This window comes from Zootoca vivipara, chromosome 10, assembly GCF_963506605.1.
Source record: "Zootoca vivipara chromosome 10, rZooViv1.1, whole genome shotgun sequence".
Lineage (NCBI taxonomy): Eukaryota > Metazoa > Chordata > Lepidosauria > Squamata > Lacertidae > Zootoca > Zootoca vivipara.
This window is the reverse complement of record NC_083285.1, coordinates 6,777,195-6,803,766: the sequence shown is the minus strand read 5'-3', so window position 1 is coordinate 6,803,766 and position 26,572 is coordinate 6,777,195. Positions and strand designations below refer to the sequence as shown.

The window sequence follows — 26,572 nt, the reverse complement described above, 5'->3', positions numbered from 1 at the left end:
AGGTGGTCAGTGAACCACACGGGGGGGGGGGATGGGGTTTCTTAAAGTATGTTTGTTAAAGCATACTTCCAAACTGGCCTGTGGAGATGGGCACTTTGTAATTGCAATGGCAAAAAAATAGTGCTTGTGTTAAATGCAACGAAGAACCGAAGCCATCTTAACAGGGATGAAGGGTGCTTGTGTGAAAAGAGCCTCCGAGGAAAGCTATGATAGAACATCCCATGCCCTCAGGGCCAGGACTAGAAGCACCTCAACTAGTGGAAACACTTCTTCAAAAGGAACCTGTGTACAACCAGTACTTCTCTGGCCTAAGGACGCCATGTGCCCCAGGGAATGGAGCCATGCACTTCTCCTGCCCTACAGAACTAAATGTCTAGTGAAGGCCATGTCCTTTTCTCAACAAAGAGGAACCTCTCAGTAAAGGCAAAGCACTTTGAACGCTGCAGCTTTTATGTAAGGCTCAGCCTGAGCATGGCTGTAGCGGAGACAGCCTCTGAGCGCTGCCCTCATTCAGCCTGAGCTCTGCAAGGAACTGTCCAGGATTCGCTCCCCTGGCCTCTGCTGAAGTCAGAGCTTGCATCAGAACAGATCTCTGGTTTATTTGTTCTTTTTTTTAATCTCAGTTAATTTCTGTTTGACTAGTGGAAGTGTATTAAAGTTCTCTAGAGGCAGCATTGTTGACTGCTTTTGCAAATCATGGTTGTTTTAAGGGAATTTAAGGGAGATGGATGGGTGCCACTGATTCCCCAGGGGACGGTTGTTTAGTTTTTAGATTCTACCATTTCTTACGTTTAACTGCCCATGACATTTTTGGTTGTATGGATTTTTAACATGTTTAGATAAAAGAAACCCAGTTGTACTTATCAAATGGCTGAAGAAAATAATTGTGTTGTTGTCTAGAAAGATGTTGTGAAATCTAGCAATGCCACCTAAATGCCAAACTTTCTGGGGGCGGGGGGCGGGCAGGGAGAATCTGCTTATATAGGGCACCCCATCCAGCCTTGCAAACAAGTCTAAAAATAATGAGACATATTTCTATAGTGCCTTATTTTATTCAAAGGGCTTTGCATACATTGGGTTGGACCCATACAAATTTAGGTGTACTTGGTTCCAATTGAAATAAACATCTCAGCGGCAGTTTTGGCACTAGATGAAGACAAATCATAAATATTAATAGACATTTGTCTTCTTTCTTTCTTTCTTTCTTTCTTTCTTTCTTTCTTTCTTTCTTTCTTTCTTTCTTTTTTAATCCACCTATGATGGATGCTTGTTAACTTTGATTTCCTTGTTTTCTTTTCATTAAGGGAAGCAATAGAAATAATCAAGAATTAACCTCCCGAAGAGAAAGAAGCCAGACTCAAATGGTACTTAATCCTTGAGAAAATTAAATGCTGAAAACCAGAAAGCTGCAAGGTTAAGGGGCATAGCTTCGTTGAACGCTTAGCTGTGCTTCTGATTCTGCAGAAATGTTAAGAATGCAACCAAGTGAGACTGTGGGGGATCCATGATTTAATCTCCCTTTTGGGGGTGGTCATATTGGAGACATTGCGATGGGAAGAGTTTTTAAACATCCTTTTCCCCTGCACTACTTTATATCAACATTTTATATCTCTACCGAGTTTGAAGCTATCATCCCTCCCCCCACTCTAGCCTGAAGTTCCCATTTGCTTTCCCTGTGTGAGTGGAACAAACAGGCACCATATAAGTTAGCCATATAAGTACCAAAATAGGAAAAATATAATCATACCTCAGCTGGGAATATATGATGTGAAACTGCCTGTTTCTATTTTCATACCATCTCATGAAATTTCATTGGGGGGTGAGTTCTTGTCACCTTAAAATATAAATAGACTAAGGAACTACAGTATAAAGCCCAAGCAATTTCCATAAGCTGCTAAAGTTTTACTTACTAACGCTGCACATATGTTATGAAGCGAGACTTAAAAGCATTGTTTTGCACCCATTTTGGAAACCATGTAATGACTGCTCCATTGGGGATGCACAAGGAGCTTCTAACTCATCCCATTTAGTGACTGACCTCTGTCACTTGCAGTCTTGCCAATGTTGCTGGACTCCAACTCCCATGATCCCTAACCAGAGGGCATGCTGGGAGAGGCTGATAGGAGCAGGACTCCATCAACATCTGGAGGGATGCAGGTTACCTATCCCCATGTTACCAATGACATACATGCACACCTTTTTATCTTACTTTACAAATGAGTAAGAGGTGCACAGAGAGGACTGGGAAATGTGTGTCATGGTAAAACGGAGGCCTGCCATTACAACAGATGAATTCAGGGAAGTCAATTTCCACATGATGCAGTTCTGTCAACATTGCATAGTGGGATTCCCAGAGAATGGTGGCCAGTTATCACGGCCCCCAAGCTTTTCAAGGAGGTTTGATTTATAAATCAATGCACCCCTTAGTTGCAGCAGTCAACTGCCAGCCTTATTCTCGATGTGCACTTATAATGAAGCTTTCCTTCTCTCCCCATTTCCCCTAACCTCTGGTGGTAACGGTCCTAAATACGCTTAATTAAATACTCAATGACTAGATCTGGCCTACCTAGTGCCCTTGTCCAAATGATTAACATCATATTTATTCCTCCCACCCCGAAGGGAAATCATCTTGGAAACAGCCACGCTGTGGGAGAAACTCACACAAACGTTTACGGCTGGGGGCATGGCTTGAGCGCTCTGCAAGCTCTGACCCACCAGCCACCCAAAGGCTTACCTTCCAAGTCCCGGACTGCAGAATCCGGGACCGGCAGCCGTGTGACACCAGTAACTTCCGGTGTCGCTTTGCCCTTCTATGGGCACCAAAAATGGCCGCTGCCGGCTTCGAAAGTCGCTTCTACGCATGTCAGGAAGTGCGTCGATGCAACTTCCGGTGTCGCTCCACCCATTTATGGGCACAAAAAATGGCAGCCGCCGACACCGGAAGTCGCGTCTATGCACTTCCGGACATGCGTAGATGCGACTTTTGAAGCCGCCGGCGGCCATTTTTGGTGCCCATAGAAGGGCAAATCAGAAAAAAAATGGCCGCCGGCAGGAGAAAATAACGGAGAAAAACGGGAGACGAAGTGATACGGGGGACCACCGGGAAAAGGTAAGTAAAAACGGGGGTTTCCCGGGAAAAACGGGGTACTTGGCAGCTATGCCCAAAGGTCACACTGCTGTGGTTATAAATCACCAATCCAGACCAAATCATCACAGGGGGTAAAGCAAAGGAAGGCATGCAGGCACAGTCTCAGATTGCTTGGGAAGAGCCCTGCGGAGAGGTGGGATTTAGACACCTGTCAGAAAGGCAGGGACATTCAGTCTTTACAACTAGGCCAGACGCTCCTGTACAGATCCTTCTTCTAATAAAGAGGTACTGTAAGCCCACTTACTTCATGTGATTTACTGTATGCTCCTCCTCACTGACTCTGCTGCTCCTGATCCCCTAAAGGCAGCAGGGGAGAATGGTGACATGGATTGCTCCCATTTGTAGCTACTTCCCTATCCAGTAAACCTGTGGATGTGACAGGGATGGCATGAGCCTTGCTGAAAGTTATACGATTTGGGACGATCTGGAAAGAAGGCTCTAAATGTCCAATGCTGGGTAGATTATGCAATTGCGGAAACATCTCTTAAAGAGAACAAACTGCATAAAACATAACAACCGCTAAGGCCAGCTGAAGACGGCATCTTTATCTCGAGTGAGGCTTTTATTGGCACCTTCAAGAGAAAGAAGGATTGCTCCATGAAAAGAAATGTGCTTATCTCTCGAGGCACGCTTGTTGTGCTTTAAGCAGTTATGCTCAGTGCTAAGAAAAAGCATGTTCAAGGCCTAAACCACTTTCTTGAAGATACACAAAGAAGCCATCATCTCAGGAGCAGGAATCCCCACAGATCACTTGCCCATGAAAGAACAGGGTCAGCTTTGCTCATGTGAACGAAACAGGCCTGGAATCAGCACCTGGCAGAATGGCACATTTGTCAGGGCCCACATGCCACCGGGGCCTACACCTTGTCTGCCTTCCCTGCATCTGTTGCCACTTGGGGAACATGGTCTGCTATGGAAGGCCACTCACAGCTGGGGGGTGGCAGCTGATAGCTGCTCCACCTCCTTGCCCATCGGGTTATCTACCGTGTTTCTCATATTATAAGACACGTCTTATACTTATTTTTTCCTCAAAAAAACACACTATGGCTTATTTTCAAGGGATGTCTTATTTTTTTCCTCCTCCTCCTGCCGCGGCCGGCATTGCTGCTGCGCCTATCACTATGTCTTATTTTCGGGGTATGGCTTATATTCCTTGAATGCTTAAAAATCCTGCTATGGCTTATTTTATGGGTATGTCTTAAAATATGAGAAACAGGGTAGTGGCACCAGCAGTGCTATAATGGCCAGTATTATGACCATGCATTTTTCCTCTAGCGAGCCACACAACACAGGAACAATATTTTTGTGGGGTTCTGCACAGCATTCTAGATTAGGGATGCCTGAAGAATACTGAAACAAGTGTAAAAACTATTTGAAATGAATGTTGTTGTTGTTGTTTAGTCGTTTAGTCGTGTCCGACTCTTCGTGACCCCATGGACCATAGCACGCCAGGCACTCCTGTCTTCCACTGCCTCCCGCAGTTTGGTCAAACTCATGTTCGTAGCTTCGAGAACACTGTCCAACCATCTTGTCCTCTGTCGTCCCCTTCTCCTAGTGCCCTCACTCTTTCCCAACATCAGGGTCTTTTCCAAGGATTCTTCTCTTCTCATGAGGTGGCCAAAGTATTGGAGCCTCAGCTTCACGATCTGTCCTTCCAGGGAGCACTCAGGGCTGATTTCCTTAAGAATGGATAGGTTTGATCTTCTAGCAGTCCATGGGACTCTCAAGAGTCTCCTCCAGCACCATAATTCAAAAGCATCAATTCTTCGGCGATCAGCCTTGAAATGAATATTCTGATATAAATGTAAGAAAATGAAGAAATAACAACAAAAGGATCATTTTCATTTTGAGCACAGCAGCTTGTTCTGCCTCCAGTATATCCTAAACATTCGCAAACCTACCTACAAGAAAACTTTGAAGAAAGCAAGAAACTGAAGCTAGGGGGTGGAACATCAGATGCGATGGGATAATGGAACGGAGTTACAAACATGGTATATGTGTTTGTTGTGTGAATTGCCCATGCATTTTAAGACAATTCTTAATTGATTCAAATGTATTCGTGTAATTGCTGTAATGACGTTTAATTGTGCAATTAGTGTAAAGGCATGCAATCATGTAATTAGGGTGTGTAATTACAATATGTAATAATATTAGACTGTTGTACAATCCTGTTTTTTAACTGTAGAAAAAGGGGAGAGAGAGAGAGATGCATATGGTATTAAAAGCATCAGTGTTCAGAAATGCATGGCAATGTAAAAATGTATCAATGTTCAAAGCTCCCAGGAAAAAGGATTTGTATATGAAATGCTAATAGCGCTGTAATAGCGCTTAATTAGGGCACCATAATTATTACAGAGTTGCTGCAAGTGAAAATGGGGCTTGATATTGACAGAAAGGTAATTTTGTTCTGATTACCAGGAGGTGGCTTGTTAAGGACTGAAGATTATTTTGGGTCTAATGACCCAGAGGGGCACGACGTCTGCCAAAGTTAAATAGAGGAAACCTCTTTTGGAGGTGCACTTTCAGCACCAATCAGTTGACAAGATGCTGGAGGCGGGCCTTCAAAGAGACATGCTTTAACACCCAACCAGCTTTTAAAGGGAAGGCCCTTCGAAGTCTCTGCAGAGTTGGGTGTGTGTGTGTGGCCCATCAACATGGAAAGAATTGTGAAAGCTCAGACTCTACCGGACTCTACAATTCCTACATATTATTATGCATGCCAAAAGAGAAGGCATTGCAAATCAACCCTAGGCACCCTCTTATAAAAGACATGCTCAGACATGTTCATGCAAATGAAGCTTGAACGTTGGGCTGCGGCTTCCTTTGAGGCTGCTGTCCTAAGATCAGGGCACCTGCCACCAGATACAAAGGGATATGGAGAAAGGATGGAAAGAAGCCCTTCATCAGAACATGAAGAATGGGCCAGATGAAGGGTGGAAGGAGAACCGAAAGAACCGGAAGAGGATGATGAAGAGGAAGGACAAAAGTAGGAAACAGAAGCTGATGAAGATGCTGAAAACAGAAAAAAAACCCGGAGCCCACAGATTTTTTTTTTTTAAAAAAAGATTGTAAAGTGCACTCTCACAAACAGCATCCCATATCTGGAACGAAAGAGGAAAGTGAAATAAATTTGGTTCCCTCCTCCCCACTGTGAAATGTGATGGGAGAGTTACGGGCAGCAGAACTGCATTCTGTAAACATTCCTCACAATGTAAATGTACTATTTAACTGACTACTTGGTGCTATAGTATGCCATGGATTCAAAATCAAATTGTTCACACCATTTGCAGTTAAAACACCTCCCACCAAACAACAACAACAACAACAACAACAACAACAACAACAACAACAACAACACCCAGAAGCAGTGTGGATTCAAACGGCTCCCTCTGCTGCATCTCCAAAGGGGAAAATGCACAGAATTTGCGCTCTCTCTCCAGAAAGATATTTTATTTTTATTTAAATGTGTAACAACCCCCACAAAAGCACGGCACTCAGTTTCTCATGCATGAACTAACAATTTTATCTATTGCATTTGCAACCACTACTTATTTGTATCAGAAGTAATAACTGGCTAATCAAATGTTCTTCACAATATTATTGAAAAAAAGTGCTTTATGATTTGCAAAAGTAAACGAGAATGGGTTTTGGAATACATTCATTACTGGTATTATTCTGATGAAGCCAATATACACATTGGCTTGTTCATTCAAAGGAATGGCTAACCCTTATTTGTGCATGGATAACATTTCAAGTTTTTATGCTAATCACTCCTTGCCTAACGCTGTGTGATGCCTCTATTGTACCTGCTACTATTAGTGTTCCTAATTAAGGAATTATTTACCAACTATTAGCATGTCTTTGATAGCTCACTGACATGTCAATTATGGCTAATTGAGAGTTTGCACAGACATGATTCCATTTTCATTCTTGTATGAAACCTTCCATAAATCCATTGTCAGTTTAACTACAATGAATCTAAATTACAGCAGAGCTATAAATGCTCTAAAAACCAAATTTTAGTAACTTACATTGCTCTGCTTTTTAATTTTAAGCATCTGTCACATTATTCATGGTTTCTGTACCTTACATCACACCCATATAAGATACTGGAGCCATGAATCATTCCACACACACTTAAAAACAGAAATCAGATTAGTTTAATAGTCCTACGCACACTTTCAAGATTTAGCTCCATTGAACATAGTGAGAAAGCATGAGCAGGGTTGCACTACACATAACTAAATTTTAAAAGTCAATAATTTATAGCATTTCTAATGCTTTGGTGTATTGTATGTTCATTGTACCTTACAACTATCATTCTTTTGCCTTCCAACTTTGCTGCAGTTCTACAGAAGTGCAGAAAGTGCTATTAGGCACAGAACTGCTTTCTGAAAACCTCATTAAAAAAGTTTCTGCTTCTTATGCCTTGAATATATGCTTTAAAGTGGAAGGGTAATCACTGCTGGAAACTGAGAAGCCAGAGAAATAACTGAGAAAAAATTTCTGGTATTTAGGGTGGGGCTTCAATGTTTTTGCTGTTGGATTACTGAAACCAGAAAAAAATGCAGCAAATACACAAGTGTACCTTTTTTATTATACCGTTTTACAATTAATACAATGATGCAACTTTTTAAAACAAATGATATCAAAACTAGTAGTTGAGTATAAAAAGAATGGAGAACAAAAGGAAGATGGGGGAAAGCTGCACTTGGTTCTAGTGTACAAGGGAAAGTGCAGATCTAGTTATCCTGTGGTTAGTGTGGTCCTTCAAATGTTGTTGGTTACCTCTTCGTTATAAGCTGGGGTCCACAAGGGGTGACTGAATTCCAGGTGGAGTCAAGGCTAGGGTAGTTCCCAGGAGATCAGGACCACGGTCAGCTCACTATGGATTTAGGTTCAGGGGCAGTCCGGATTAGGCTCCCTCAAACTCGGCCCTCCAGAAGTTTTTGGCCTACAACTCCCATGATCCCTAGCTAGCAGGTCCAGTGGTCAGGGATGATGCGAATTGTAGTCTCAAAACATCTGGAGGGCCCGAGTTTGAGGAAGCCTGGTCTGGATAAAAGACTCACAGGAGATGTGAGAATGGGATGCTGCTCCAGTGATGGTCCAGAGCCAACACAGCTTAAGTGGTCATTCTGTTTGGTTGGTTTTTCCAAGCTCGACTCCCCTGATGAAACTGTTGGGGTTTAAAGGGGCTGTCCTATTTCTCAGGCACTGGCTCAAGCAGAACAGGAGAGGCTCATGCTCCCCTTGGATGTGGTGTGGCAGAAGAGGAATGCCCTCAAAAGCTGTTGAGGGTTCAGAGGAGTCCTCAGAGACCAAGCTGAGGGGCATACAGGCCCTATCAGGCCATGCAGGTGACATCACTGTTGAGTCCTGTGACTCCCACCGGGGCCCTCTGGCAAAGCAGTGATGCTTCCTCTAGTTTCTCCCTTCCTCAATGACATCCAACCCCTCTTCGAAGAGCAGAATTTCCTTAGCTATGACAGGAAGCTGTGGAAAGCTGTGGCACTATCTGCAAGATTAATGCATTCTTTCTTCACGAGATAAGGTACCTGCGGATCTTTGAACATTCTAAAGTGCTACATAAATATGAACTGTTTTCTGAAGAAAAATGCATCTCTTTATGAGGAATGGTTTCTCTCTCTCTCTCTCTCTCTCTCTCTCTCTCTCTCTCTCTGTGTGTGTGTGTGTGTGTGTGTGTATCACCTACCTACCTACTGGTATCTAGATCCTCTAAGAGTGGGGCAAAATACACAGTAAGGAGGTTCCTTGTTCATGAGGGCTAAGCCCAGGTGGTGTGGTGGAGGGGGCAGAGAAGAGCACTCCCAGCAAGCAACTCACTCTTCTAACCATTGCTGAACTCCTGTGGTTACCTGAAGGAAAGGCACCTTCCACATGCACCTTATAACTGAATCATAAACTGGAAAGCTAAACTAAGACTGCAAAACTAAACCTTAATATGAAACATACTTTTAATTATCGTTCTAAAATCTAATATATGGGACAAAGCCACCCCACCATTTATTTACTTTTTTGGGGTGCTAGGCCATCTAGCATCACATTGAGAGGAAATGTTTTGCCCTTGGTACACTTTTCTCTGTGAGAATAATAGGCAACCACTGGCTAAGGTAGGAAAAGCTAAAGAAGTGCACTTTTAGAAGACACCGTTGGAGTGGAGGCTGAACATGTTCTCTGCCCCCCAAGAGAATGCAAATCAAGCTCATGCCCACCTTCGCAGCTCCATCTCTTCACCTACAGTACAAAGCGTCCTAGGTTCTGCTTCTTGGCTACACTAGAGCAGGGCTGAGGAAACTTCAAAGTCTCCAGGTCCCTCTGTCGGGCCCTTGTGACACTTCCGTCCACATCTCCTATCCTCAGGGTACATCCCTCAATGCTCCTACTCTGCACCCTTCTTGAGTGCATCTTCTGGTTGGAATGTGTCCTTGAACTGTGTTTGTGACTCTTTGTTTGCCTGTATAGAGAGATGTGTGTGACGAGTGCAGGAAGCTCTGACTTTCAATGTACAAAGGTGACACATGGGGTTCCACCCCACTTTTGCCTCTGGTTCCTCCACCCACCCCTGGCATGTAGCCCCTGGAAGGACTCTCACAAGGGAATAAGGCCTTCAGGGCTGAACAAGGTTGCTCATCCCTGCGCTAGAATGAGACAGAAAACTGGGAACTGTCATTCATCTTGGTAGATGGATTTTCTCTGGCTGATGGAGCGCAGAAGTCAACTAATGCTGCATACTGTCAGTGTCTCCGTTCTTTAGCAGCAGCATGTAGGGAGAGCTTTAATCTTGCACTACTTCTGGCTCATGCTGAGGAACCTCTATTCATCATCATTATTAATGATATCACAGTGTATTAAAGTTCCCTCTTACAAGCAAGGTAGCTGATAGAAAATGTCAGGCTGACTCGGTCCTTTGGAATTAATATCAAGGAACAAGATGACTTACTTAGAAAATCTCTTTCTGTAGCAGGTGACCAAATATCCAGAGTTTTATTTTGTCTAGGAAAGAGCTAGCTGCAATTTATGCACTGTAATGTGAATTGCAGAAAACAACAAGGGATGCGGGTGGTGCTGTGGGTTAAACCACAGAGCCTAGGGCTTTCCGATCAGAAGGTTGGCAGTTCGAATCCCTGCGACGGGGTGAGCTCCCATTGCTCAGTCCCTGCTCCTGCCAACCTAGCAGTTCGAAAGCATCCCAAAGTGCAAATAGATAAATAGGTACCACTCTGGAGGGAAAGTAAACGGCGTTTCCGTGCGCTGCTCTGGTTCACCAGAAGCGGCTTTGTCATGCTGGCCACATGACCCGTAAGCGGCCAATAACGCGAGATGAACGCCGCAACCCCAGAGTCAGTCACAACTGGACCTAACGGTCAGGGGTCCCTTTACCTTTACTTTTTACATGAAGTTTACACGTTTAGTGCTCAGTTTTAGCCAAAGTACAGCTTGCCAGTTTTAGTGTAAACTCTGGGATGTAGAAGTGGGAGGGGCAGGGAAAGCTTTGGAACTTCAGTGGGATGAAATGAACTGCCTGTGTGTGTGTGTGTGTGTGTGTGTGTGTGTGTGTGTGTCCCTTTTTCTACCACTGGGTTGGTTGGTTTCGGGCTGATGTCCCACCTCCTCAGCTACTGATGCGGTGCCTAGCCCATTCAAAAATATCACATGACACAACAGATCATACGAGACAGACATGGTGAATGGTCTAGCTTAAAGCCCCATTGTCTCCCGGTACACTGAGAAGGTTGCAGCAATGAAATGCTACAACAACTTGAGCATGTGAATAACACACAAAAAACAAAACACTTTAGGGACTACTCTATGGGGCTGCACCATCAAGATTTCACCAACACTACCACTACATAAAGCCATCCAGCAGAGCTTTCCCAAATAGCAGGAGTCTGCCCCATCTCACCCTTCAAGATAGTACTGTATTTTCCAAATAAAATCACTTACATTTGCTCAAATTTGGATGCCACTTTTTTCTTGCAGAATGCACACAGGGTGTTCCTAAGGCCATACTAACTTGACTGAAGTACAGATACCACAGCCTAAGGATGCAGTCTACCACTGATGTTCTTGACACTTGAGCATCCTGCATCATTACATCAAGCCAAGGGAGTGGGGTTGTGTGTGGAATGTGATCAGTTGGATCCAGATGTAAATTAGTGCATTAATATGTAGTTATAAGACCAACCCGGGAACATATCTGTGGACAATAATTTTGACAACTATTAGCCAGTCAGAAATATTCCCTTTGGGGGCAAAGTTCTTGAGAAGATGCTGCTCAGCACCAGACATTCCTGGATAAAACTAGGCCAGTCTTCACCAACCAGGTGCCCTTCAGATGCTGCACCTTTGGTCCAAATTAGATACATTTTATGATTATGTGCTATTTGTAAAAAGCACTGTATTAGCTAGGCATTGTGCACCTGGGACGTGGGTGGCGCTGTGGTCTAAACCACTGAGCCTCTTGGGCTTGCTGATCAGAAGGTCGGCGGTTCGAATCCCCACAACGGGGTGACGGGGTGAGCTCCCGTTGCTCGGTCCCTGCTCCTGCCAACCTAGCAGTTCGAAAGCACGCCAAATAGGTACTGCTCTGGTGGGAAGGTAAATGGTGTTTCCGTGCACTGCTCTGGTTTCAGTGTTCCATTGCACCAGAAGCAGCTTAGTCATGCTGGCCACATGAACTGGAAAAACTCTGCGGACAAATGCCTGCTCCCTCGGCATGTAAATTGAGATTAGCGCTGCAACCCCAGAGTCGTCTGTGACTGGACTTAACTGTCTGTCGGGGTCCTTTACCTTTTTTTTACTGTGCACCTAGGATGCAAAAAGACAAACCATGCTGGCTGTCTCATGATCTAGAAAGAGGCTGCACACATGAAAAACGGGAAATTAATATACAGTGGTACCTCGGTTTAAGAACAGTCCTGTTTACGAACTATTCGGTTGACGAACTCCACAAAACCGGAAGTAGTGTCCCGGTTTGCAAACTTTACCTCGGTCTAAGAACGTGTTGGATTTTTTGAATAGTCAAGTTACTTTAGAGCCGGTCTAATGTAAATACTGTCTGTTTAAGAGAAACAGGTGCAGGTAATTTCTGTTAATTGCCCACAGGCGTGGGCTCTGCTTCTTGTATATAAGGCTCTGTCAGAAAGCCTTCTGTATCTCTTAGTTAGATCTTTCAGTTTGATTCATCTCGTAGTAGATCACTCTCTCAGTTGTTCTCAGTTTAAGAGATTCCTTAGTTGAATCTTAGTATGAGAGTTGCTTAGTTATAATGCTAGTTTGCTGTTAATTCTTGGGTAGTTTAATGGGAGTTATGTGGGAGTTTGTGGGAGGTTTGGAATGGGTTGAAGGTTGGAATGTTGCTAAGAGAGAAAGCATTTATATTTAGTTTAAAGTCTCTTTAGAGTCAGTTTGTATTTCAGTTAAAGAAACCCAACCGTTTATATTTTCATCTGCATACTTTTACAAGTGTGCAGCTAGTAAGGGGTTTCATATAAGGGAGATAATTCCCTATGCTCTTGGTGGTGTTTTTCTTAGCCAGGTCAACTTCTGACTGCGTATACTCTGCGTGAAGCGTACTTTAAAGGGCCGCTATAAAACTGGGATATATGATTTAGGTTAAGCAGGTTTCAATATCCAGTTTTCTCCAATATTATTCTTATCATATATATATTATTTTCCAATAGAATGGAATCCAAATGGTGGAAGGGCACTGGCGGGGGGAGGCCTCATTAGGGAAAGTGCATCTTGGTTTAAGAACAGTTTCGGTTTAAGAACGGACTTCCAGAACGGATTAAGTTCGTAAACTGAGGTACCACTGTACCGGTAGAGAGACATGGGCTTCAAAAATAAAAGGGCACAAGCTGAATTCTTGCTGAGCAGTATTTAGACTGAGGCGGCTGCTCAGTGACTTCACACAATCCCCAAGTGATTCCAATTCGCACACACTGTCAGAGCCTGGGAAAGGCTCAGAATGCCAAATGGACGACAAACGGTGGATGCTCAGGTGTTTTTGCAAACCAGCGCCAAGGAGCTTGTACAAGGTTACCTAGCAAAGCACTTGCAACTAAACCCTCTCCCTCTCCCTCCCCCCCTCTCTCCACCTCTCATTCTCTCTCCCAGACAAGCAACACTAGAGCACCAAAAAGCCGAGTCTCCTACAATTGCTGTTTTTTATATAACATCTTGCTGAAATGATGACAGCGTGGAGAATGAGGCTTCCACTCGAGGAAATAGCAGGCGGTTTTATTGTATTCTTCCTGTGTCTAGGACTGGATTGTCAGGCTTCAGCTGATTCTGCCTGAAATTGGAAGACGTACCGTATAGATCTTGGTACTGTCAACATTTTCCCCTATGTATTACCTCCCCCAAGCTCAATGCCTATCTCTCAGGGCCACATCCAGATTTGAGAAGGCCCATGGCGCTGCGTCTTCTCCATTGATAAGACACCCTGTTTGTAGGCAGCTATGGATTGACATTTTGAAATTTGTAATAGAAGGCCCAGTTGTTGTGCTGGTGAGCGCTATTTGGGTGCTGTGGCCCAGAGAGCTGCCTGAGTTTGTGGAGTTCTGCCACTAGGCTCACTCCCGCTAGATGTATGAAATTATTTTGTGGTCCTAGGAAATCCATTATTTGTAGTCAATTTAAATGATTCATCTCTAATGTTTCAGTTTTACACTGATTCGCAGACCTAGTATTTACCAAACCCCCAAACAAAATAAAACCCCTTTAAAAAGCGCCATGTCTCCAGAATGTTCATTGTGTGCCTTGCAGACTTGACAGCTCATCTAGGATGCCAAGGGACCCATATTTACTTGTATTTAGAAGACTGGCTGACAAGATCTTTGTCATCTTGGAAAGAACAATCTGCCCTTCAGACAATCTGTTTCCATTTCAGCTGTTGAGCAAGAAGGAAAAAAGAGAGAAAAAAGCAGCAGCTTTCAGCCCATCTTAGCTAATACATTTAACAAGAGCCAGGATCATTTTCTCACCTGCCACAGAGCCTATTATTAAAACCCCACCCATGCTGGATGCCCTGGAAACTTTTTGTTGACCCTGTTTTCCACTTTGGATTGTGATCAATGCAGCAGCAAGTGGTCCATGAAAATGCGTCCTCCTTTTGACAACTGTGGATTATCAAGGATTCCTTCCAGTGATGAAAGTATTGCAAGGTATAGCTGCAAAAGGGAGTTTACAGGAAAGGAGACAGATGTTTGTACAACCAAGCTAGGAATGCACTGACGAAGGAGATTAAAGTGGCAAAACGAACCTATGAGTCAGGCTCAATTCTCAAACAGGGACTCTGCTACTCTTTGGAAGAATTTACAGAACATTACTGAATATGAGACAACATCTTCTTCTGCACCAGAAGGTCAAAAAAATGGCAAACAACCTGAATCATTTTATAGCAGGTTTGAAAGTCAAGCATTATCAACTAGTGCCAGTCAGTCGGCGCCAGAGGCACCAACAACCACCTCAACCTGTTCTGAAGTCACTCCGCTGGTGACCTTGAAATAGTGTTCTGCACACTTTGTATGAAGTTTTTTTACACTGCAATGTAGCTGAAACAAAATTCCAAGTATGTTAGTACTTGACCAATAAATTATTATTCTATTCTAGTCTAATGTTTTGGAATCATTGGCAATGGTAAACTGCAGCCTTTGTGAAAAAGGTTTCTCCTGATTATCCAAATAGAATGTATTTGTAAAAGCCCCAGATTAACGTAACTATAATAGTACCCAGGATTTATATGGCGCATCTGAAGTATTCAAAGCCCATACATCGTTGTTGAGCCTTCTTGGCCGTTAGTTCTGGAAAACCTGCTCCCTGGCTTTCAGGCCTTTCCCCACCTGACCTTGGAGGGCGGGGCCCTGACTGACTCCAGCTACAAAAGCTGAAACTGCTGAAGAGGCCAGACCATCTTGGCTGCTGTCTCTTAGTGCAGACTCAGGTCATCAAGCCTGAGTTTCCAAAGCCACCACCTGCCATGAACCTCCATTGACTGGATTGGCAGCAATAGCAGCAGATATGTTCTCTGCTTATGATAATATTTTATTCTCTTGTTAATTGTGCTGTTTTTAGATGTGCATGCATTGACTTCCTTTAGTAATGTTTTCTTCTGGAATGCTTAAGATAAAAAAAAAAGTTTGGTTAACTTTGCTGCGTTTAAATGCGCATTCTGTAGTTGACCTCCTTTGCAATGTTCTGTTTTGAAAACTTTAAGATAATATTTTAATTTCCTGTTAATTGTGTTGCTTTGAATGCATGCTTTATATTTGACTTTCCTAGTAATGTTTTATTCTAGATTGTTTTATTTGATGTTCTAATGCAGGTTGTAAACAGCATTCAGCCTTATCTTGAAAATGTAACGTGGTATAAAAATGAAATGAATGAGAACAACTACAACAACAACAACAACAATTTTTTGAAATTTGTACAGGAGTAATTCGAGGCAGGGAAGTATTTTTATCCCCTTATTGAATATGGAGATTTGTATAAGGCTCTCTTCTCAAAGCTGTAACTCACCTAGTAAATTTGGTGCCAAGGTGAGATTTAAGCCACAGACTCCCCAGCCCATAGTCTCCATTCTCCTATGGTTTAGGCTTCCTTTTATTTACTTTGAAATTTTGGAAAGGTTTTCAGAGTGACTTTTTTAAAAAAATGTTCTACCTCAGTATCTTTATCCCCAACAACAAAAATCACTCCTGGAGGACTCACTGCCTCACTGTTTCAATGCTAAGCATCATGCCTCAAAACATTTTGGGGGGAATGCTCCAGCTTTGTAAATTATAAATCTTCCCCCACTTCTGATTCTCTTCCCTGTCATATGCAAGAACATAATTCAGAGCAGGAGCAAAAACGCACAAGCCATCACATAAAGCATTAATTCAGACCCTACATAGAAATGAGAATTGCCTGTGCATTTCTACTAGACTGTCTGAAGCCCAGACACAGGCCTGATTTTAGACAGTAGGCCTTGTGATATCACGCCCTGGTGCTTTTTTGGGGGGGGGGGGCACCACAGGTGGACGGATTTAGCTGCAGTGTTAATTCAGTACAACTTGGTTAAGTTGTGAGAAATATCTATAAAAACTAGATAGAATTAATGGTAGCGGCAATGCAGAGTCACGTCATTTATGGCTTGCGCCTGTCCATTTTAAGTAAGTGCCTCATATAATTTCCAGAGGTTTTTAAGCTCTTTGCCCCCATAGTCTTTCTTGCTTTTGCTGCATATAATGCTTGGTAACATAGTATTTACCAATTCATAGAATTTTAGGGCTTAAAGGGACCTTGGAGATCATGCAGTCGAGCTGCCCTACGCAGTGCAGGAATCTTGAAACAACGGCATCCCTGGCAGAGGGCCATGGAGCCCCTGCTCAAATGGCTGCAGAAAAGCAGAATTTCCCACTGCCTACTTCACTGTCAAACACCTCTTCCCCTTAGAACGTTCTCCCTAATGATTAAATAAAATCTGCCTCCATGCTTTTCCTTCTCATTAGTTCTAGCCCTGTACTCCAGTGAAGCAGAAAACAAGCCTGCCCCACTTTCTATATGACAACTCCTCAATATTTGAACAGAGCTATTATGTTACATATGTTTTACATCTTCTGTGTGCTCCATCAGTACAGATTTAATTTCTAAAGTTGTCTTAACCTCAACTTTCAGGGACTGGCAGCTCCACTGGATATACGAGTGTATATAAAGAATCAATTCCTTTGCTCTTGGAAGACCTTGACTCCAGGAGGTCAATCAAGGTGTACTTCACACACAAGCAATTTCCTTTGCCTGAGATCTGCTTTACCCGAAACGTCACCGACTTGCAGCCTAATTGGTGGCCATGGGAGTTGCATAGTCCCTTAAAACCAACACAAATGCTAGCGTGATAGCCGACTGCAAAGTTACAGCAGCTAATCATGTCACAGAGACCTTAGAAAGACATGTTCAGGAGGAGACTGTTGGCCTCCTTCAAGAAAATAACAAGGCAGCTATGGTGGGAAGTGGAGGATATTTATTTCTCTCAATAATGTGTCATCTTTGCCCCTGCATTGAAAAAAGCTAACAACCAGCAACCAAACAGCAGGAGGGTAGCATGATAAAGGCAAAACTGACCGAGGGAAGGCGGCAAGGCTTGCTCTTTACCCGTTAGTCCTGTTTTCTGGATAAGCTAAAGGGCACGTGCCAATTAATTCTCAGCAGGATCTCAACGATTGCTCTAAATCCAGGAATTAGAAGCTAAAGGCTAACTCTGAAATGGCAGAGGAGCACAGCAGTAAACCATGAAACAATTCTTGATCCTCACCCTCAGAAGACCATCTCTTTACCATTCCACATCCCTTCCTTCCATGCTGACAGTTCCTAGGGTTGTATTATAGTATCAGAGCCATGCCCTTTCGTGCCTGTTCTTCTAAATATGTCACCAAGTGCCTCTCATGCCCCAAACTCCCAATTAGTGCTATGAAATACCTTGTTTAAAAACATGTCCTGTCATTTCAAGTGCACTTTGGTGTACCCTTAACCTCTAAAAGACACAAGGCCCCACTGGAATAACTATCAAAGACTAAAGAATTTGCTTTGAGAGTATTTCATTTCCTGACATTTAAAATGAGGTTTTGTACCTACAGTGAGTTTATGGCAGCTCTCTAAAGGGAGTATATGTGGGAAAATGCAGTCAAATATAACTAGCAAGCTTAGGGCTAGTTAATGCATGAAGGGGTTAAGATCATAGAATTGTATTCTTAGACTCAGCTAGGTCATGCCCCTCACCTGGAAGGAAGTTAAGTTTCCTTCTTTGTCCACTCTTTTTTACCATGTGAACTCACCAAGTTATAAGCTCAGACTGCATGCTTAGAGCTATTTCAGAATATTTTGTATCCCAAGATTTCTGCCTGTGTTTACTCATTGCTGCATGGAATAGCACATGAATCTAACTTTTGAACTCTGTAAGTAAAGCATTTAAACTTACTAAACAGTGTGGTCTGTTCATTGCGAGAGGGGTAGAAATGGGTGAGTGCTATCAGTGGACTAAATGGGATATTAAAAGGTCTAACAGCCTATATTCCTAATGCTTCACTGTCACTGCATATTTTGTGACTTTTAAACTCTGCTGGGACTCTCTTATTGGAGAGTGCATTTAGCCCTGCGCTTTGGATCTAGGGAGCCAGCCAATTCTTTTATTAATTACACCACATGGGTGATCTATAGGTAGTTTTCTCCCCACAGTATGCAGGTGGTTGAGAAGTGGAATTTTGCACCACTCATGAAACGCTTCTGAAGTGCCCTACAAATTATATGCCAAAAGAACTCCAGGTCATTTAAGACGGCTATTCTTCACCCCTACAGGAGAAAAATTGTGTGAATCATCAGTATGTGGGGAACTCTTTACTCTTTGCAACAGTACCTGTTGGAACCACTTTTGCAAAGCCTCCCTGTGGACCAGGAGCTCACAAGCAATGAGCTGGTTTGGATGAAATAGCCCACGGTTTACCAAGGCGAAGGAGCCTTGGAGCAGTGTTTCTCAAACTTTTTTGGGCCACGGCACACTTGTTCCGTGAAAAAAATCACGAGGCACACCACCATTAAAAAAGTTAAAAAATTTAACTCTGTGCCGCCCTATATTATAATTATGACTGTAAGAAACACTTGCCAAATATTGCTTTCCGGCGGGTCAGTTTTGTGTATTGGCGGCCGCCAGGCTCGTTTGCACTGAGCTTTGGGAAAGAGGAGGAGAAATATTGCTTTCCGGCGGGTTAGGGCCGCCAGGCATGTGACAATGCAAATCACCCTTCTTGTCGCCGCACGTCGCGGCACACTAGTGTGCTGCGGAACAGCGGTTGAGAAACGCTGCCTTGGAGGACCCTCAGGTTTATAGAGTCCCTTTTCCTTACTCTCCCTCCCCTCAAGCATTGCAATCCCATTATCGCTGCCTAGTTCCCAGTAAGCTACAGTGCATGCTTCTCCTGCAACCTAGGATGGGAAATGAACAGGAAATCCTAGTTTCTCTTCCAGGTTTTCAGGACAACTACAAAGCATACTCTGCTGTTGGAATAATATGGCAAATAGGCTTTTGCCACAGACCATGAACAGAACTGCAACACACAAGGGACCGTATCACAACACATAAGAAGAGGAAGGTGTATGCAAGCCCTTTGGAACCTTTAAGACTTATTCACCTAGCACCGCACCTTGTTTTCATGATAACAAAACTGAGGATTGTTTGCATTGGGTTGACAGTATGAATCAAAGAAATAATATTTCCTTTCAGCTTACCACACTGAACTAGGATTGAAAGGTATCCAAGAAAAAGGGTGATAAGGTTAAAAAAACTATCCCTGGCAATGGAACCTAATGCACGCCTATTCAGAAGTCCCACTGGATCTTACTCCTGGGTAAGCATGTAATAGGATTATAACCAGCATGCATTTTGCATCCCTATCCCTAACATTTGTGTTAAACCTCAATAAATGAAGCTGAGTACCAGTAAATCAGAGGCTCGGGAAACTGGTGTTAACACAGAGATTTCTCCCCTTATATTAAAGCTATTTGTACTTGAATAGCAGTGAACCAGCATAGTTCCAGGAAGGCAACCATCTATTTTGAACTTTTGGTGTTTGAAATAGAAATGTTAGCAGCATCTTTCAATTCACAATGAAGTCTGCTTCTGGGGACAAGTTGATTCTGGCAATGAAGAGCACATGCTTGGCATATAAAATGTCCACGGTTCAGCCACTGGCATCTCCAGGTAATACTGGAAAAGACTCCTACCTGTGGTCCTGGAAAGTGGCAGCCACTCAGCAGAGACAATACTGAGCAAGATGGACCAATGGTCTGGCATGATATAAGACAACTTTCTATGCTCCGAGCTGGCCTTAGTTAAGTCTTTCCCTTTTAGCTTTAGTCCACCTCTATCCATAGCCGCCAAGTCTCCCACTGAAATATGGGGGATCAGCAGCGGTGCGGCACCGGAAGTCGCTTCTACGCATGTCCAACTTCCGGCGCTGGCGCCGCCCAATTTCCAGTGCCCAGACATGGGTAGCGCCGTGCTACCCATGTCTGGGCACCAGAAATCGGGCAGCGCCAGGACCCAAAATGGAGCCTCCCTGGCAGGTAGGAAATCCGGGGGATTTTTTCCAATCCGAGCTGCCAGCGGGAAACGGTTTAAAATATGGGGGTTTCCCGCCAAAAACGAGAGACTTGGCAGCTATCACGTGGGGAGAAATATGTGTCTACATTATGGGACTTTCCAAGGATCAAAAGATAATGAATGTGAAGGTGCTTTGAACAATCTAAAGTTCTGCAGAAATAGCTATTGTGACTGTACTCAATCTTCTTATATGCCCAAATCTTCTCCTGATATATCACAGGGGGAAGGGGAGGTTCAGTCACCTTTGGAGGTTGTTTTTGCCCTTTCATTATTTGATTCGAACCTCCTAAATCTCTTAAAACCCTTTTGTCGTTCCGAGGCTCACTGTGGAGATCCAGCTGTGGAACGTGACTGTGTTAGCCACATATCTGGACTATGGAGATCAGAAACATAAATAAAACCCAACTGATCTCCAAAATTAGGGAAGCTTATATATATCGCTAAGAATCATGAGGTTGCTGTACACAGTTTGATGCATTCCAAGGGCTTTAAGGTTGCACCTCACATCATAACTTGAAAAGTGTTCTGACCTTCCCAGTGGGTGAGAAGCACCAGCGTGAGTGAAAATGTCCATGTGCATGTTGTTTTCCCACCTGCCCAGATGGGATGTCCCTCTTCATTCCTTATGGGAGCAGAGTGGCTGCCATAGAAACCAGGAACCACATGGGACCTAACCATGCCATTTGTCTGGAGCATCAGTTGGGTAAATTTAGTCATGTAAGTGAAAACCTTTGTTTTTGGAGCAGCAGCTTAAAAAAAGGGACACGACCCCTGATACAATTCAGTGGAACGGATTAAGAAACAACAACTCAGACCCAGCGTACACGATAAAAACCCCAGGCAAATAAAATGGCACCACAGCTAAAACGATTTCAGAACTGGTGCCAGGTAAGCATCAACCAAGAAGGCTCTCCTCAGTCACATGTCTAACATCAAATGGAAACAGAGGGGGCAGATAACATGAGGAATGTTTTGGCAAAGTGCGTGTACGTGTAGCATGATGGACTCCTTTTCTTCAACCTTGATTCAATAAGTCTTTGTGATGGGGCCCAGTGAATGGTCTGTTGAGTACCTGGCAGAAACTGCAGTTGCTGAAGCCAAGATGCTCTCCAGACCTCACCAATGTCTTAAATGGGAGACTGCTATGCGTCCCATCTAAGCCTGGGATGTAAAGGAATATAGGTCTATCAGACCCTGCAGTCATCAAGTCCAAATCTTTACCTTGAAGCTGAACCCTCCAAATGAACCCCCATACCTAGTTCACTCCCCAGCAAGTCCTTGGAACCAAATTCAGGACAGTCACCAAGGTGTGTGTTTGTGCTTGAATGTGTGGGGCATCCTAATATTTCGGACACCCTTGCACAGTTTGCAGGAATCCTTTGATGTCTGCTTAGAACAGGAAACCTGACTCTGACATATTCACAGTGCCTCAGGCTCAGGCTCAATATTTTAAAAATCCCGATATTTATAATCCAGGGCTCATTCTCAACTGTCTTGCCACTTCCGAAGGCTTTGTAGTCAAATTTAGAGCCTTTGTGAAGAGAGAACATTCTTCAAGAGCTTAATAACTCACACAGTAATGCTACCCGTGTGGAAGTGCAACAGTAAATAACTCGTGCTTCCCAAGCACTACAGTGGGGGCAGCTGCTCAGATTATTTGATTAAGCCCCTGCCTTAGTGATTAATTATTATTTTAGCTGTTTGAATGAGGAGTTCAGGAGGAAAGTTGACCTGTGGGAGAACAGCAGCATTAGTATGCAAAAGCCTGTAGACTTCGCTGCATCCTAAAGAAATAAATAAAAAGCAAACCGCTCTGATTCATTATAACATTAAACAACAACAACCACATACCATCGATAGTCTGAACAGCACAACGAGAAGGTGTGCTGTTATTCAGTCTTCAGTTAACCAGGTGTTTAGTCATAGAAGCTAGTGTTACCGCGAACAAATCATTCAAGATGCACACTGAGATAGCTTAGTTGGTTAGAGTATAGTGCTGATAACGCCAAGGTTGCAGGTTTGATCCCCATATGGGACAGCTGCATATTCCGGCATTGCAGGGGGTTGGACTAGATGATCCTCAGGGTCCCTTCCAACTCGTCAGTTCTACGATGCTATGATACTTAATGGCTAGGTTGATAAATAGAACAGTATTTACTGATAGTGGCTTAATCCAAAGCTCTGTGACCCTTAGATTGGGGGGGGGGAATGACCTCCCATGCATGAATGTAAACTCATTTCTGTATACATTATGCATATTTGAGGAGACATGTATAAGCCTTATGTATTTAGTTCTCCTGCTTTACTCTTTTTGCATAATTTATCTGCCAACTTGGACAGCTTTAAACAAGGACTAGACAAAGAAGCGAGAAAATTGAGAGATCAAAAAAGTCTACAGAGTGTTGGTTTGCTACATTAAAGTAAATAAGTTGTAATGAGGTATTTCATCCGCTACTTTTATCATTCCAGCAATGTATGAACAAGGCCCATCTCCAAATAAACTTTATTTGGCAACTATATTTAACAGCATTCCTTTGGCTTGCAAATTTCATCACCATTGCATTCTCCCAAGCTTTCCTCAGCCATTCTGTGAAGTGGGAGGGTTCTTATTCTAAGACCCTGCTTATAAGATTATAGCAGAAAATGCCCATATGCTTATTAGTATATCTTCTAACCATGAGAACTTGAAATCTGCTGCCTTTTGAAAGCAACTGTTTTTAGAAAGCAATTATAATACCACATTGTGGATCTTTTCTTGGCAGCTCCCAAAGAACTACTTTCCAGGGAAGGGTCACTCATGAATCAGCCTGAAGTTTTTGGCCAAGTAAGCCAAAACTACACAAAGAAATTGTGCAAGAAGGTTGGAAAAAGTCAATGATGAAGGAACCCTGAGCTGTAAGCTGCTTTTTAGGATGCTGCAGAGTCTGATCAAAACCCAATCACCGAATTCGAACTGAGAAGGTTAAGGGCATTTCCAAGACCACATTTATTTGCTTTACTTTCAGTGCACAGATTGTATTTTCTTTGGAAGCCGAACTTGGACTTTTTGTTGCAGTTTTCTATACCTGAGATTCCCACAATATCATGACCACGAAGTGCCATCCAGAATATCCTGGATGGATTAAAAATCATAGTCTTTCACCATTCTCTGTTTCTCCTACTACATGGATATCAGTAAAGGCCAGATGTTGTGTTTCTTCATCCCTTTTTGGTGGCCTTTTAGCCATAATGCTCAAACCAGAACAGGAAACTGACTTTGTTTCATGTTAGGGGGGTTATGAGTTGAACAGTACAGTGCACATTCACAAGGCCTCATGAAGAGAGAATTGTGCACCTTTCCCAGGCAATAAGAGATAATCTTCAACACACCTTGAAAACTGTGTATATATAGACTGAATACTTTCTTTTCTTTTTTCATTTATGCATTTTACATGTCTTAGTACACCAGTCATTGTCATTCTGTATCTTACAGTCTTTGACTTCCACCCCCCCCCTTGCAGGGTCTTAATTAGTCCTTGTTAAGCTGCATCTCCTTAATAACCACCCTTTTCCTGCTTATTTTAGCTGCTGCTCATATATCTAACCCCACTTGGAAATTTATCCGATTGTTATATTTCTTTAAATATTCGCCAAAGTATTCCCACTCTTCTTTTATATCCGACTCATCCTGATTTTCTATCTTTGCAGTCAACATTGCTAGCTCCGCTTATTCTATTAGCTTATTTTGCCAGTCTATTTTTGTGGGACTATTTTTGTCCTTCCACCTTTGGGCATAAGTTATTCTGGCCGCTGTTATTATGTAGAGGAAAAGACTAAGTACCTTCTTGGGTATTTCCCCCTGTACTATACTCAATAAGAACATCTCTGGTTTATTGGGAAATGAGACCCGGAACCTCTTTTTAAGTTTTGAGTATATCTTCTTCCAATACTTTTTGGCTTTCTTACAGCTCCACCACATGTGTATAAATGTCCCTTCAATCTCTTCGCATTTCCAACATAAATTGGTTTCCTTTGTATACATTTTTACAAGTTTACTAGGGGTTAGGTACCATCTATATACCACCTTTTGAAGGTTCTATTTTAGGGTATAGCATGCCGGGAAGTTTATTGTGGTTTTCCACAGTTTTTCCCAAGAAGTCATATTGATGTTGTGTCCTAGGTCAATTACCCATTAGATCATAGAGGCATTTGCCATTTCTTCCTTAGTCTCCCCACTCTAATAAGATTTTTATAAATTTTTGAAACTAGTTTTTATTTGTTGCCCAATAAGTCTTTTTTGAGTTATGAGTTTTCCTCAGAAAATCCTCTTTCTTTGTCTTTCCTGAATATCTCATTTAATCGGAAATACTGGACCCAGTCTTTGATCCAGTCTTGTATGTCTTCTCTCTCTTTTAAGTTTGGTTTCCCTTATTTGAATTCTATAATATCTTTATTGTTTCTACAATCTCCTTTAATGTCTTTACTGATAGCGCTTCTATAGGTGATAACCAATGTGGCATTTTCCTTTCTCAAAGGTCTTAAGTCCTTACCCAAATGAATTTTGTTCATTCTCTGGGCATTAAACATATTCCCTAACAGGCCTTCAAAAATGTGCGCATCCTGGCAAGCTTTTCACCACCCCTAGCTGTTCCCCAGTCAGCAGCACAAGGGGGCAGGTCACAGCTCCCCCTCCCCTGCCACCTCCTGTGCTGCTCTTAAACTTAGGAAAAATCTTAATAGGAGCATGGGGAGATGGTAACTGTAGTCCATGACATCTGGAGGGCAGCATGATGGCTAACCTTGGAGTGGACAATATGGGGGTGAAATAAACTAATAGTCTAAGGCAGGTTTGTCTATCCTTGGTTCCTATCCTAGGAGGTGAAAGGTTTCTTTACAGCATTGTTAAAAATTCACAAAGATTGCATTTTCTAATAATTGTTTTTTAAAAGTTAGATTTGATATATCCATCATCCACCTAAAGCAACTAAGACTAAAACTCTCTCTCTATATATATATTTAACTGTATTTAGCTGGCCCAAGACATCTTGGAACCTGAAGTGACCCACAAAAATGACACCTCTCTCCCCACCAGGGAAGAAAGTGGGAGTCAAGATCTACATCTCAAACAAGGGGAGGAAATTAAGGTCTGCAGTGGGATCTGCTGCCCCTGTGGATCCTGCCGCTTGAGGTGGTCCCCTCACCTTGCCTCATGAGTGGGTCGAGCCCTGCACATTGTATTTGGCAGGACTTGCTTTTGTGGATTGCGCGGTAAAAGACTTGTCCGGGTGAACGCAATGCAATTAGGCAGATCAAGGACTACAACCAGCTCTGAGTTCTGCTGAGTTCACCAGCATGTGGTGACCTCCTCCACAGTCTACATCGCCATCACTGCTCCCTTGCGTGCTTTTCTTTGCCCTCCCTTTGGGCAGCAGCATACATGAATAGGGGTTACATGGGAACTTTTGCCACTCAGCCAGAGCCTGAAGAGCATGAAAGGGGATGAAACTAAGGGAAGGAAGGGGAGAAGCCAAAAGGTGCCATTTGACAAGGTCAATAATACGAAGGACCAGTTCGTTAATATGGATGGGGGATAATTTATGAGCAAGCGCGAGTCTTTACACAGAAAATGGAGATGGTTGTTTTTAAGCGCTTTCCCTTGCAGTTCAGAGTTACACAGCCTCCCAAAGCAGTTCCTCCTACCTTTGTTTTCCAGCTTGAGTTCCTCTGCTAGTAAGCTGTCCTGTCTATTGCCAAGTACAAATGCCAAGAAAGAGAGGATCAGGGCATCCAGGATTCCAATTATGGCCAGAATATACGCCCAGCGGATTGAACAAGCCCCCAATGTGTACTTGTCTGTCTTTTCACCACACATCCGTTTCACCTCTTTTGCATCCCAGCCATCAGGATAAATCATACAGCCCAGGACAAGACAGGCAGCTGGGAAAAGAAAGAAAGAAAGAAAGAGGAATAAAGACAGTGACAGAACAATCACATGGTTGAAGTTTATATCTCACAACTATTCCCATATTCCGTTATTAAAATGTCTCTACTTTGTGATGCAAAACTTCATAACCTGCTTATTTCCAAGACAACCACAACATATTCACTGTGCAGGAAATTATGATGCTGCTCAGAAACTTGAAGTTTTATTAACTTTTTGGGGGTTGGTGGGTGGGATACCTGCAGCTTTAACAACTTCTTTTGCTTATTCTCAGACCTTTGGGAAAGAGTTGGGGCTGCAAGACAAACAGGGAAGTTGATACATTCATTCGTAATGCAGAGCA

At 43.0% G+C, this 26,572-nt stretch overlaps 1 protein-coding gene across 2 annotated transcripts in view; it reads right to left on the bottom strand.

The window, feature by feature from the left end:
* Nucleotides 1–26,572, bottom strand: part of LHFPL3 (LHFPL tetraspan subfamily member 3) — a 234,180-nt gene that overhangs the window by 58,448 nt on the left and 149,160 nt on the right. The window contains exon 2 of one of the 2 annotated variants that reach the window (XM_060279524.1): nt 25,989–26,225. In XM_060279524.1, the coding sequence (XP_060135507.1) occupies nt 25,989–26,225 (237 nt within the window). Of the gene's footprint in view, nt 1–24,900; nt 26,226–26,572 lie in introns of those variants that run through there. The other variant, XM_035127709.2, reaches the window with a different exon arrangement.